This window comes from Monodon monoceros, unplaced genomic scaffold (assembly GCF_005190385.1).
Source record: "Monodon monoceros isolate NGI ecotype Baffin Bay Population unplaced genomic scaffold, NGI_Narwhal_1 Super_Scaffold_11, whole genome shotgun sequence".
In the NCBI taxonomy this organism is placed as follows: domain Eukaryota; kingdom Metazoa; phylum Chordata; class Mammalia; order Artiodactyla; family Monodontidae; genus Monodon; species Monodon monoceros.
Window position 1 is genome coordinate 136,568,819 of NW_021703767.1, and position 14,371 is coordinate 136,583,189.

Genomic DNA, 14,371 nt, shown 5'->3' on the forward strand with positions numbered 1-14,371 from the left:
TTCCTTCCTCCCCTCTTCCCTGTTAGAAACGCTGTCTAGAGGTGCACACCCGTGCACATGTAGGTGTGTGCACACCTACGCTCATCACCAATGGCCCGTGACTTGGGCCCTTCCCTCTGCCTTTCCATTGCTTTTCTGCATTAGAAAGGAATGAAAGGTGGGTGGCCTCTGCCCCTCTAACTTGAACCCCTTTAATCTGGCTTCCTCATGAACGCGTGGAAGGCCCACCCTCTTGGTATGTAATCCTCTTACCTCTCTGAAAATGCTTTTGATTGGATATCTTCATTTGAGGTCCCACAGACGCAGAGTCAAAGACAAGGATCTGAGTGCAAGTCCTAGTTTATTTGGGATGGAGGTAGGGGAGTGGGAAAGTGAGACCAGGAGGAGAAGGTGGCCGATATGGGTGCGTTATTAAGCCAGTTCCCGCTGTGGGCAACAGGTGGGTAATTCTGTGGGGAAGATGTGAGAGCTGGAGCACTTAGCTCAGAGTTCTTCCCCCCGAGGGGCGAGGCAACTGGGGTCTTTATACGCTAACTTGAAGGCTGCTCTTGAGGGGCGTGTAGGTGGCAGAGCAGATTCTAGTGACAGGAGGGAATAGAGCTGCTGGCAGTTGGAGGCCAGGAGATGTGCTCTGAGGTGGTAAGGGAAGGGGATCTGGGTGGGGTACCAGCTGCGTTCTCTATCCCAGACTTCGGACTGGGCTTCATGGTTTGGTCTCTGGAGTAGCCTGACCCATGCTTGATACCTGGATTGTTCCTCGAGAATCTTTAGTTCCAACTCCCTTTAAAAAGGCAAGGAAAAGCCTACCCTTCTCCATAGTTTAATCTTTCCTTAGAAGTCATCTCAGGCGCTTCTAGGTCCAAGCATTTTCAGTCAACATACCTGAAATGGATCGCTCTTGAAGGGCAGTGCCTATTAGCACAGTGAGCATAGTGATTAGTTCTGGGGACACAGACCTGAGAGCCACGGTCCCGCCCAAGGTGCTCCTGGGCTCCTGGTTGGGTACTGGATGGCTTACCTAGAGAGAGTCCCTTTCAAGTGAAAGGGGCTTGAAGTGAATCACCTAATCATCCAAAAAATATGTGTGTGGGTACTTCAGAATTTGGGTCAAACATCCTTTGCTTTCAGACCCCAGCTCTGCCTTGTTGGCCAATTGACATTGGAGGAAACAGCATTCAGTCTCTGTGAGCCTCAGTTTCCTCAACCGTAAAATGGGGCTACTCATCCCTCCTTCATAGGATTATTTTGAGGATAAAACATGTTCATCTTGAAAAATGGGCTGGATTTGGGAAGAAGAGAGGACAGGGGTGTGGGAGGGGAGGAGGGTGATGGATATGCCACTTAATGATAGTGAGACAACAGAATAAAGGTAGGAAAGGTGGGTTTGGAGCGTGACCGTGCAGGACGTTGAATCTCAAACTCAGGCCTTGGGGCTTTGCTGCAGAGATAGTGAGGTTTCACAGCATCTCAGGAGGGCTGAGGAAAAAGGCCTTCATTCAGTTTTTACTGATACCCTTTTTTGGTCTTTCCTGATATATGATATTCTTGGCCACCAGAACTGTTCACAGGACTTAGAGCTAAACCTTTAGGGAGCCTGGTTTTGGGGTCCTTCTGAACCCGCAGTCCTCAAATCCTGGATCCAGCCTGTAGGACCACAGGACCCTCTTGGCACGATGAAAATCGGCTTATTTGGAAACATATAAGAATTTAACACCGTCATACCCAGACTTGGTGCCAACAAGTTCCAGATCTTAAAACCGTACGTTAGCCGCTCGTCATTTTCAGTGTTGGAGGGGGAGGCTCGTGCTTAACAAGGTGGTGGTCTCTTACAATTATAAGTAGATTTTGTGTGAAGATATCAGTCTTATGGGGGTTCAGAAAGTTCCTCTATTGACAGTGCAGTCTGATGGGTTGACATTCCAGAAGGTTCCTGGGAGAGGATGTTCTATTTTATTTTATTATTATTATTTTTAAAATTTATTTATTTTTGGCTGTGTTGGCTCTTTGTTGCTGCGCGCGGGCTTTCTCTCTAGTTGTGGCCAGCAGGGGCTACTCTTCGTTGTGGTGCACGGGCTTCTCATCGCGGTGGCTTCTCTTGTTGTGGAGCACGGGCTCTAGGCACGCAGGCTTCAGTAGTTGTGGCACGCAGGCTCAGTAGTTGTGGCTCGCAGCCTCTAGAGTGCAGGCTCAGTAGTTGTGGCACACGGGCTTAGTTGCTCCGTGGCATGTGGGATCTTCCCGGACCAGGGCTCGAACCCATGTCCCCGGCATTGGCAGGAAGATTCTTAACCACTTTGCCACCCAGGAAGTCCAATTTTTATTTTATTTTTATTTTTTGGCTGCACCACTCGGCTTGTGGGATCTTAGTTCCCCAGCCAGGGATCAAACTCGGGCCCTCTGCAGTGAAAGCACGGAGTCCTAACCACTGGACTGCCAGAGAATTCCCAAATGTTCCATTTTAAAATGGAGACTGTTCGTGGTTTCCATCTACTTCTCACCTGTGTTCCTTTGATCTTTCTCTTAAGCCGCTCACGTTTCCCACCTGGAGAATGTGTCAGAGGAAGAAGTGAACAGACTCCTGGGAATCGTGTTGGATGTGGAATATCTCTTTACCTGTGTCCACAAGGAAGAAGATGCAGATACCAAACAAGTATATTTCTACCTATTCAAGGTGAGACTTCCACATTTTGAAGGGCTTTTCTTCTTTCTCTCACTGTTCAAATATGCTCTTTATCAATGGGCCAGGTCACGTGGGAACGCTTTCAGCTTAGGTATGTCTTCTGGCCCTCGGGTTTGCAGAAGCATGTGTTTCTCCGTGAGGGACTCTCTAAAATGACCCACCGTACTTTGAGCACATCACTCTCCTCGAGAGCCTTCCTACTTGTACACAGAGTTGAATATCTTTATGTGCTTATAGATTTCTTTCCATTGCCTATCCATCCATCGAACAAGGACTTAGCAAATACCTGCTCTATGCATGGCGCTCGTATAGGCATGAGAGATAGATCAGTGGGCAAAACAAAGTCCTTGCCCTCATGGAGTTTACATTTCAGTAAGAGAGGCAGACAATCAACAAGTCAACAGTATGTTTGCAGGTGGTGATAAGTGCTGTCAAGAGAGACAAAGCAGGGTAAGTGGCATCAGAATGGCAGGGATGCCGGGGGGCTGCGGCAACCTGGTGCTAAGGAAGAGCAGTTAGGAAAGGCCTGTCTGCGATGACAGTTGAGCAGAAACCACAGCGGGGGCATGAGAGCCATCCCTGAAAAGGGCCAGGGAAGCGCCTTCCAGGCAGGGGGTGTAGACCATGTTACGAGTGAGCTGGACATGGCCCCTCAGCATGGTGGGGCCCAGGCGGCAGGGGGAGGCAGGAGAAGTGGCTGGAGGGATGCTGCTAAGACCTCGACTCTTCAAGGGGAGGAATCAAGAATTTCCAGATTTGTTTTGGCGTCTTACCGCTGTTCTCTGTGCCTGTTGACACCAGTCACCTAGCACTGCTGCCACTCCCCGCCTCTGCCTCTTCATGCCTCTGCCTCAGCTCCATTGGGTCCCAAGCCCCTCCTTTCCCACTGATATGGGTCTCCCCACGCTGGTGATGGTGATCAAGACTGACAGAGTGGGGAGGGAAACCGGGGGTGGGAAAATGGAGAGAGGAAATTCAGGTTGCCAAAAATAGATTCACAAAGGAGGCCGACAGAAGGAATAATTTAAAAAGCCCCAGAACCTGCTACTGAGGGCACTGTTGATTATGTTGTATTGTGTAACCCTTATAAGGATCTCTAAAAACAAAAACAAAACCCCAAACACTCCCCTTCCCCTCGGGGCTTACAGCCTGGAAAAGTTTGCCTCTCCTAATGAGGGCTGGGCTTCATTTTGTATGACAAGGAGAGATCCATTTTCCTTTGAGCTTCCTCTTTTGCTTTGGCTGCTAGGAATCTCAGAGCAAATTTTATACCCAATTCTTAGAATGTTGGTGAGGGCAGAGGGGTCTGAATTTACTTGAAATATGTAATTTTCCCTTTTCCCCTTTTATTAACTTTTATTTTTTATTGTACTACTGGGGTTTTGGGGGTCGATGGGGGACAGGAGTGGGAGAGGGAATTCTATTTTCAACTTTTGGAGTCACGTGGGGCTGTTAACACTAAAACGGTAAATGTTGGGGCGGGGTGTAGGGGGAGGGAGGAGAAGGCAAGGGAGAGAGACCACAGCCATTAGCAGGCGCCAGGCTGCTCCAGGTGACAACTTGTTGACATGACCGTGAGGCCTGAGTCATCTGGACTGAACCCTGGCAGGTTCATACTGTTTAGAGCTTCTTTGGAAAAAGGCCTTAGTTGAAGGAAAACAACGTCTGCATGACTGCAGCTATTATTTGTCTTGGAACTCAGCTCCCTGGCGGGTGGTTCCTCACCGCCCTGCTGGAAGGGAAGGTTTCCATCCTGTCGGCCTCCTCTAGGTTCTGTTTATAACCAACCAACAGGCCAGAAAACACTGCTCCGCTTTGAAGTATGTTTTCTCTCTCCCTTTCTTACCTCTCTCATCTTTAGCCATGCAAATATCTTTGCTCTTGAGAACAAAATCCAGAATATTCAGCATTCTCCCCTCTCCTCCCCCAAAGTCATTCTTGGGGCAAATAAGTTATAAATCATCCGTTTCTTAGTTTTGGAAGAGGAGTTCCTGTGTCTCTTATGTCTCCATAATTAAATTAAATTAAAATGTTATTGTGCATTTTAGTAGCATTTTGGAAGCTTCTTCTGCCTTAGAGGTTGCAAATGAACTCGGTGAAAAGCTGCTTCCTGAAGCTCATTTTATCCTAGTGTTTGTCAGCGTGGTTCTGGAGCTCAGCTATAGCTGGGTCCCAATCCTGGCTTCATCACTTAGTAAATGTGACCTCAGGCAAGTCGAGTTTCCTTATCTGTAGACAATGATAGCACCTACTTCAAGAGGAGGATTAATGAGGTAATACAGATAAAAAACCACAGAGAGTGCCTGGCAAAAGTCAGGAAGCAAATGCTTGCTGCTATTATTAAAGTCTTCGTATACGCCTATTTATCCCAGCTTCATCCTTTTGTAGATGAAGAAGCGGAGATTCGACACCTCCTCAGTTCATCCGTCTACCTCCAAATTGAAACCCTCAGTGGGTCAAGTTCCCAAATGGTCTTACTTTAACTGGACAAAAACGTAGGCAGCCAGAATTATTTGTATCTAAATTTGATAATCAGTCTTTTTATATCCTTAGAAACACATACAACAACTTATCATTTGGCACCTTTATTTTTGTAAAGATGGGCATGATACATTGATAAGATCAGCAAATACTACATGTGAGTAATTTATATGGCACCTCTAGAAGGAAATGAGGCCCTTATAAGACCCAGCTCAGGGGGCATACAGGGTGTTCTTCAACCTTGGGGGTTCGTCTGTTTCCACTAACTCCTGGGAGAAAGTTTGCAATGTTTTGTTTCTATTGAAAAGGCAATCAGTGGAGAAAGGAGAGAAAGATGTAAATAATGTGTAATAAATAAATAAATATGTAATAAATACATGAATAAATGAGTGAGTGAATGAATGAATGCATGGTCGTATATCATAACTGGCCCATGTGTAAAGGTTACTGAAGGTTCAAGCAAAGGTTGAAGGTGAAGAATTTCAAGATCAAATTTATTTTCAAACTAGGTCTTAACGAGTGGTTCTGCGTTCTTTTTACTCTCTGATATTTGCTCTTTGAGGGCTTTAAATTCCAATGGCAGGGATTAAGAGCGACGTTTTTGTTTTATGGGCGTTGAGATGCCAGAACACTTGGCCTGCATTCTGTGGATGGAGAGGAAATGAAAAAAAGACCTCAACAGTGGAAGTTGCCAACTGAGAGCCCTACGGAATTCCTTCCTGAAGAGCCTGGGCCCTGGATTATGTGTGCGACACACAGCCGTCACACACAGCCCCTGCGCACACAGTGGACCTCGGCCTTTCAGGGGTTTAAATCAGGCCATCCAGAGCATGAGCACACCTGCAGTGGCCTGGATGGGCGTGTCAGAGAGTGCAGTGCCCATCAGCCTCTGGGTCAGCAGAAGGCACGAACAGAGTGGGGAAGGGCGAGTGAGCAGGAAAGGTGTGGCGCTGCTGTGTGCTCCCGGCTGCCCAGAACACGAAAAGTGTTTAGCTTCTCCCAGCTCTGGTCATTGGCGTGAAGGCAAATTGCATTACCTGGTAGTCACCCATGTTGTGGACCTAAGGATTTACTAACATGTAATTAAGATAAATAGAATATGGTAGCTTCCCTTTGAAGGCTGTGTGTGTGTGGGTGTGTGTGTGTGCTGTGAGATACTGTGTATTTCAGAGAAAAGCCTAAGCTTAAAATGTCTCAAAATAAGATGTTAAAATGAATTCCCTGGTGGTCCAGTGGAATTCATTCCACTGCAGGGGGCGCAGATTTAATCCCTGGTCAGGGAACTAAGATTTTTCTTTCGCACGTCACGATTGCAGCGTGCATGCAGAAGGCACCACCAAAAACAAAAAGACAAAAACAAACAAACAAAAAAGAATGCTAAATTTGTTACTCTTACGTATTACCTTTAATCCACATCTTGGTTGATTAAATATCTTAGGAAAAAAATAACATCAAAGTTTCAATGGGGCTTCTAACCTCCAACTGATGCAGCCTCAACTGTACTGAGCCCTTAAACTCCCTCCAAGGCTGACCTCCTACCTCACCTTCCTGCAAATGCTTTTCCATCCTCTTGTTTTGTTTCATGTTTGTCCTCCCTTCCAGACTCAGTTTATACCCTTCCTCTTCTGTGACATCTTCCCTCGGTAAGGCAGACTTCTGAGCTCTCATCCTCTGGGCTTTATACTGCACTTACTGCCTTTGCAACTTATTTGGAATTTCTCTTCTGCCAACCTTTTTTTTTTTTTCCTTTTGTATGTGGGAAGACAGCATGGTATGGCCTGGCCCAGCTCCATTATGTAGCCTCTTTTTTTTTTTAAGGTTTTGTAATACTTTTATGATATTATTAGTATTAAGCAAGACAACATTATTAATATTATTTAGAAATATCGTTAAGACCTAAATTCTGATAAAAAGAGGAAGAGTTGACACATTAAGTAAATTAAAATAAAAAAAAATTATAGACACCGTAAATAAAGCTAAAAGGCAAACAACAGAATGGGAGAAAATATTTGTAATCTTTTCTCTTTTTCAATTGGGGTGTAGTTGTTTTACAATGTTGTGTTAATTTCCACTGTACAGCGAAGTGAAGTAGAGTTCCCTGGGCTATATAGCAAGTTCTCATTAGTAGTTCTCATTAGTAATCTGTTTTATACATATTAGTGTATATATGTTAATCCCAATCTCCCAATTCATTCCATCCCCCTTTCCCCCCCTTGGTGTCCATAAGTTTGTTCTCTACATCTGTGTCTCTATTTCTGCCTTGCAAACCAGTTCATCTGTACCATTTTTCTAGATTAATGTGGCCTTTTTTTCCCAGCAAGATTGTAAGCTTGGAGAGTCCATAGTGTCTCTGTGTGTGTGTGTGTGTACGTGTGTGACACTGACTGATTTTTTTAATGATTTCCTTACAGCTCTTGAGAAAGTCTATTTTACAAAGAGGAAAACCTGTGGTTGAAGGCTCTTTGGAGAAGAAACCCCCATTTGAGAAACCTAGCATCGAACAGGTAAAGAGATACAAGAGAAGCCCCTTTCTTAGTGCTTTAAGGCTGAACAAACGTTCTCATTTTCATCTTCATTGCTGGCTTAGAGATGTTCAAGTCTGTAGGAATTGTCTTGGGCCCTTTGGATCGGAAGTGAATACTTAATGTAATAAATGATCTAGCTTGTGTCTCTTAGGGTTGCTGAACGCTCAGAATTCACTGTGTGTTCGGGAAAGAAAAAAATTAATAGAGCATGTAGTTCGTCAGAACACATGAAATGGGCTTTTTCTTGGTGTTGATTTTTTTTGCGGTTCACGGGCCTCTCGCTGTTGTGGCCTCCCCCGTTGCGGAGCACAGGCTCCGGACGCGCAGGCTCAGTGGCCATGGATCACGGGCCTAGCCGCTCCACGGCATGTGGTATCTTCCTGGACCGGGGCACGAACCCATGTCCCCTGCATCGGCAGGCGGACCCTCAACCACTGCACCACCAGGGAAGCCCCGGTGTTGATGTTTTAAAATTAAATCTTTGTCCCTCTGTTTGCACTGTTGAAAAGTCTATTGAGGCGAGGGAATTCAGGAGCAATGTGAAAAACATTGTAAGTCAAGTAAAAAGCACAGAAAAGAAATGAGATTTTGTTTCCAGAAATTGGCTTCTTGGTACATTATGATTCCTGCAAAGAAGCTGAGATTTACTTGGGGAATCTGTTGATATGTATAGACCTTTTCTATTAGGTGTTGTCAGGATTTCTCATCAGTATCAATTTTTTGGCCCATCATTGTTCGCCTAAGTAAATCTCAGATACTCTGGACTGAATTTTTTGATGAGAATAATTACAGAAGACATGATATCAGAAACAAATAAATGTATTTTATCAGTCAGTTTTTCATAGAAAAAAATGTTGTCTTCAATCCCTACGAAATAAGAATTCATTGTTCCTTTATTTGAAATTAAATTAGATGGGAGTGTGCTGAAGAAAGATTAAATTAATCCACAAATCCACAGATTATTTTAAAAGGCCATAATTTTGAATAAGAATTTTCTTTTGGTAGGTTTACTAAAACCGAAAGAGTGATAGTAGAAGTTCAAATTCTAGTGGTTTAGTTCAAAAATTAAAATTTTATGAATGTAAAAACATTATATTTATCCAAGAATCTCATTATTTGTGAGCTACTGTGTTGACAGTACAGCAAGAGTTATGCTGCAAAATAGCCATATTTTATTGTTTATGGGGTTTTGACTTTTTCGGTCCGTGATTTTGAATTTTTCTTTAGCACGTCACGATTGCAGCAGGCATAGAATTGCAACTCACAGCCTCTGTGTCTTGTCACTTTTCATAGACTGTGATCTGGGGCATGATTCCTTCTGGGCATTCCTGTTTTCTAAGAGGGAAAAGGAAGAGGTTTTTGTGGATAGAGAAACGTCTTTCCTTTTGCTAATGACCACCAACGGGGCTGACTATGTGAGTGTTCAGGATTGCACAGCTGCGTGAATAAATTGCCTTTCCTCTTTTTAAGGGTGTGAATAACTTTGTACAGTACAAATTTAGTCACCTGCCATCCAAAGAAAGGCAAACAATAGTTGAGTTGGCAAAAATGTTCCTGAACCGCATCAACTATTGGCATCTGGAGGCTCCATCTCAACGAAGACTGCGATCTCCCAACGATGATATTTCTGGATACAAGGAGAACTATACAAGGTAAGCAGATGGCCGGTTCTTCTTCTTTGGCCCATAAAGTACATTGCAGACATAACACTGCTACTTGCCTCTGCAAGCAGAGGGTTGCCCAGTTATCACGGGACCCCATCAGTTAGAGAGAACGTCTAATTTAACTCCCCAGATTCCTACTCTTCATTCATAGCATGATGTTTTTGGAGGGTGAGGGATCCAAATCATCTAGGCCTGAACTCTTTAATACGATAGTTGCCAGCCACATGTGGTCACTGAGCCCTTGAAGTGTGGCTGGCATGAATGGAGATTTCTAAGACTGTACAAAAAAAAAAAAAAAAGAATGTTAAGTATTTCATTAATAGTTTAATAGATTTTTATATTGATTACGGGTTGAAATGGTAATATTTTGGAAATATTGAATTAAATAAAATATATTAAAGTTAATTTCACCTGTTTCTTTTTACTTTTTTAATGTGACTTACTGGGAAATTTAAACGTGTGGCTTACATTTACATGTGTGGCTTGCATGGTATTTCTATCGAGCACTGCTGATCTAGATAATTATACTGACTCTGTAATTATTATATAGAGACATCATTAAAAAAAATAAGCAAAGACCGTGAATATAATAGTGTTAAAATTTTTTTTTAAAGAAGGAAAGATCACCATAGTCCCAGCAGCATGGTATAAATAGTATCATTATATATATTGTCTTACAGTCACTGTCCCTTTAAACAGATATTTTACATTTGTTAGAATGAAAGAAAATACAAAATTTGCATCCTTTTTGCCCCCCATTCAGACGTTTTACTGGTTGTATTATAGTCTGTTGAATTGATGTACTGTAATTTACCTAATCATGTCCCTATTGGTGGACATCAAACATATTCTTGGATTACACATCCAAGAATTACACATTTTTCTAAAGTGGGAATTTATTTTTATTACTTATGACTTGCAGAATAATAGAATTGACTTAAGAGTCATAAACATCGGCCCTACAAGGCAGAATGACTTACATTTATTTTTATTTAAGTAAGACAGTGACTTGTATTATCCATTCTGTTCACCTTTTTTATAACTTTTCCCATTTATATTTTATAGGCACATCAAGCTTGCTTCAGGGTCCCCCCCAACCCCGATTTAAAATAGGCAGTGTTTTTCGACAGCTTGTAAAGACCACTTGTACCAAGGTTATTTTCTGTAACAGCGGATGACAAAGAGGAATGGGTGTAGTTGAAGATAAGCTTTTCTCTCTGATCACTGACCTGATTTCATGAGTAAAACCCCCTTTCCCTCTTTTCTCCCCTTTTACAATATATACAATTTGAGTTATAAAGTATTTTATCTTAATAATTGTAAAGATTTACAGATTTCTTCAAAATCAACTTTTTAAATTATGTCTTCATTTTCACACCTTCATTTCAGAGTTTTATATTAACAGTAGTTCCTATAGCATCGTTACTCCTGTTTATAATGAGTTGAGATAATAGAACTCTCAAAAATATGTGTCTTTTAACTCCATCTGAACGACTGACAAAGCTGAATATCTGTCAAAGCCAAACCCCTGAAAATATTTGCCTCTCTTTTTGTTTGTTTTTGTCATTTTTTGTCTGTCTTTGTGTTTTTTTCCTTTGGTCGTGCCAGCTTGTGCGATCTTAGTTCCCTGAACAGGGATTGAACCCGTGACCCCTGCAGTGGCAGCACGGAGTTCTAACCACTGGACCGCCAGGGAATTCCCAATATTTGCCGCCCTTAAGAGAGGAAAAATTGTTTCATCAAGAAGGAGAATTAATTGTGAAGCAGCACGGGAGTTAATGCTGTATTTTAGAAAACTGAATAAAAATACTGTGTAGCACTTGGGAATTACCAAGAAATGGGCGGCACTTATGAAGACTCAAGGAGTCGTAAAAAGTAGAAGTCGAGTTCTGGAATGAGCGATGGGTTTGAACCATGGCTCCATCCCTCCCCAGTTCTGTGTGTGTGTTAGAGCTCTCACCTCGCCTCCTGGACCTTCTGTTTCTTCCTCTGCCCGGTCCCATGGCTGTTGTGTGTCCCCTGAGGTGGCCCGTGCCTGGCGTCTGGCGCACAGCACAGGCGCTGGGAAGATGCTACTCATTCTTTCCCCCCAACACACGCCCTCCAAAACTCAGTCACTGCCAGCGCGCAACTCTTCAGCTGGAGCGTGCGCAGTGGGATGAGAGGGTAGGATTTGAGGGTCGCTTTAGAAAGGGCGCCGAGAGACAGCCGCAGGGTCCTGGCTGGCCCCGCCTCCTCGCCCCAGCCGAGGGCGGAAGGGTGGAGTCCGATGTGGGGAAGGGAAGCAGCGAGGGGCTTGAGTGAGCCTGTCCTGCAACCTGCCGATTTCTAGGCCGGACGGAGATCAGGAGCCTCTGTAAATAATAAATAAGGGAATGAAGGTAGATATGCCTCCCACCTACCCCCCCTCCCCCGCTCCCCCACCCCCGGGATTCCCCACCACCGCTGTGTTGAGGAAGAAAGGGAAGCAGAGAGGAACAACCTGTGAACATTATCACAAGCGAGACTTGTTTCGACCACGTGGGAATTTAAAAAACCACACGCCGCTGCGGCATGGTGTCTCACTGATACCATCTTCTCCAAAATAGGTCCTGTTACAGCTGCAGGCACCACGTGGCGTGTCAGTGAACCGCAGGAGCTGGACTCTTGGTTCAGCATGTAATTTACAGCAGTTGTAGCCATTAGGACCGAGGGGCAGAAAACTCGTGGAGTGCACATCAGCATGAAGATGGGGAGAAACAGGATTCTCTGTGGAAGAGAATAGACTCAGAAAACGATTATGTTCCTCACAAAGCTAACCTGTGAGGATCTAGCCAATAAAAATTTAAATGCAGACTGAACAGTAGAACTGCTTAAATTACTTATCTTCTCTGTTCTGACTTAAGGAAAAACGTAAATATTTTATGTTAAAAATATCTGGTATATTAATGTTAATATACTTAACCTTAATAATATATATAAGTATATATTAAATATACCTTTATATGTCCCCCAGAAATCACTGTGGTGTTGGAAAAAAATCTGGACAAATATTTTGAAATTCCTTGAATTCCATGATGGTGTGCTAATATAATTTCACGAGGAAATAACTGGAAAATAAAGTGTCAAAGGAATACGACTTCTTACAATACATCTGACCAACAGAATATGCTAAAGGAAAGTGACAAATAATTAGCCTTAGATTCTCAGTTGTGCAGACCTCAAAATTAGAGGTCATGCCTGTACTGGGGAGATGGCATTGTAAGAATACTGAGCAAGTTAGATATAACTAAATTGATTTTGGTGAAACAGTTGTTTATAACTACTGCTGTATGAGGTTACAGCCTGTCACCATGCTTCCTGGGCATTCATAATTAGGTGTGTAAATCTAGGGCAGTATTTATCACAGAGCGTGGCAAGAACAGTGGATTGGCGCTCGGGAGACCTAGCTTCTTGTGTGGTTTCTAAAAGTAACTAGCCTTTAGTTTGGGAGAACTGGGAGAGGTCACTTAATTGCTGAAAACCTTAGGATTTTCAGTCCAGCAAGTAGGTAGGATGACATGGTCTTCTGCAGTCAAGTTCTCCAATTCTGTTCACGTTTTAAAGAAAGCAAAGTGGTTGCAAATCACCACGATGCCGTTAAGAAGTCAGAGACAGTTGTTTGAACCATCAGTCAGTTGCACGCCCATGCCGTCACCGTTAGGCATACAAAGATCCCTGAGCTGTCCTTTCACTTCTTTGGAGAAGACCTGAAACCAGTCGTTTAGGTATAATCTTTTCCTCCAGGTTAGTCTTTGTGGGAGTGTGTGAGCAGTGACAAGGCACACATTCATTCCCGTTTCCTTCTTTCTGTCTCACCACACGCCTGGACTGTGTCATTTACTAGAGCAGTCCCCGAAACACCACATGCAGACTCATCTTCTGTCTTTTCATACTGTGCCCTTACAGATTTATAAAATAAGATTAGTCTTGCAAGTAAAAACAAAACTAAACTACAAAGTGTAAACTGAGGTCTATAAAAATGATTCTCAGAGGAAATGAATGGCAACCTATTATTTGAAAATTTTTACTAGATAATAATCTATGCTGCCTTCCTCTACTCTGGGGAGAGTGAATGACCTGTTAAGCACTTTGGGACATTTTATGAATTTATGATAGTATTTATAACCTATCATTGCCATAGCAGAAAGAGCATCTGTCTTTAAGTAGGGTCTCCGACATCTGTGACCCCTATAGATGGAAATGCTCTTTTAGACACAAAATCAGCACTGCCAAATAGGATATAATATGATCCACAAAAGTGAGCCGCATATGTGATTTAACATTTCCTCGTAGCTACATTAAAAAAATAAACACAGGACATTAATTTTAATAATGTTTTCTTCACCCAGTATATAAAAATATTATCACTTCACCATGGAATCAATATGAACAATTATTAATGATGTATTTTACTTTTGTATTTTTGGTACTAAGTCTTCCAAGTCCAGTGTGTGTTTTATACTTAAAGCACATTTTAATTCATTCACTAAATTTTAAGTGGTTAAAGATAAATGGGGTTCTACCAAAACAGTAAAGTTTTGTTTAATGGAAAAATATTTCACAGCGTTTCCATTTGAAAGTAAATTTTATTTATTTTATTTTTATTTTTTCCTTTATGTATTTTTAAATTTCAGTATAGTTGATTTACAATGGTGTGTTAGTTTCAGGTGTACAGCAGAGTGATTCAGATATATTGATATATATAAATCTATTCTTTTTCAGATTCTTTTCCATTATGGTTTATCATAGGCTAGTTCCCTGTGCTCTACAGTAGGCCCTTGTTGGTTGAAAGTAAATGTTAAGTTGATTAAAATTAAGTAACATTAAAAATGAAGCTCTTCGGGACTTCCCTGGTGGCGCAGTGGTTAATAATCCTCCTACCAATGCAGAGGGACACAGGGTTTGAGCCCTGGTCTGGGAAGATCCCACATGCCGTGGAGCAACTAAGCCGATGCGCCACAACTACTGAGCCTGCGCTCTAGAGCCCGCAAGCCACAACT

General features: G+C 42.8%; 1 protein-coding gene across 1 annotated transcript in view; it reads left to right on the forward strand.

Annotated features, from left to right (window-relative positions):
- The window catches only part of KAT2B (lysine acetyltransferase 2B), a gene marked incomplete at its 5' end in the record, with an annotated part of 101,534 nt that overhangs the window by 46,000 nt on the left and 41,163 nt on the right, over positions 1 to 14,371 (forward strand). Inside the window, 3 exons of the mRNA XM_029213752.1 lie at positions 2,526 to 2,671; positions 7,573 to 7,665; positions 9,157 to 9,338. Coding sequence (XP_029069585.1) covers positions 2,526 to 2,671; positions 7,573 to 7,665; positions 9,157 to 9,338 — 421 coding nt within the window. The remainder of the gene's footprint in view (positions 1 to 2,525; positions 2,672 to 7,572; positions 7,666 to 9,156; positions 9,339 to 14,371) is intronic.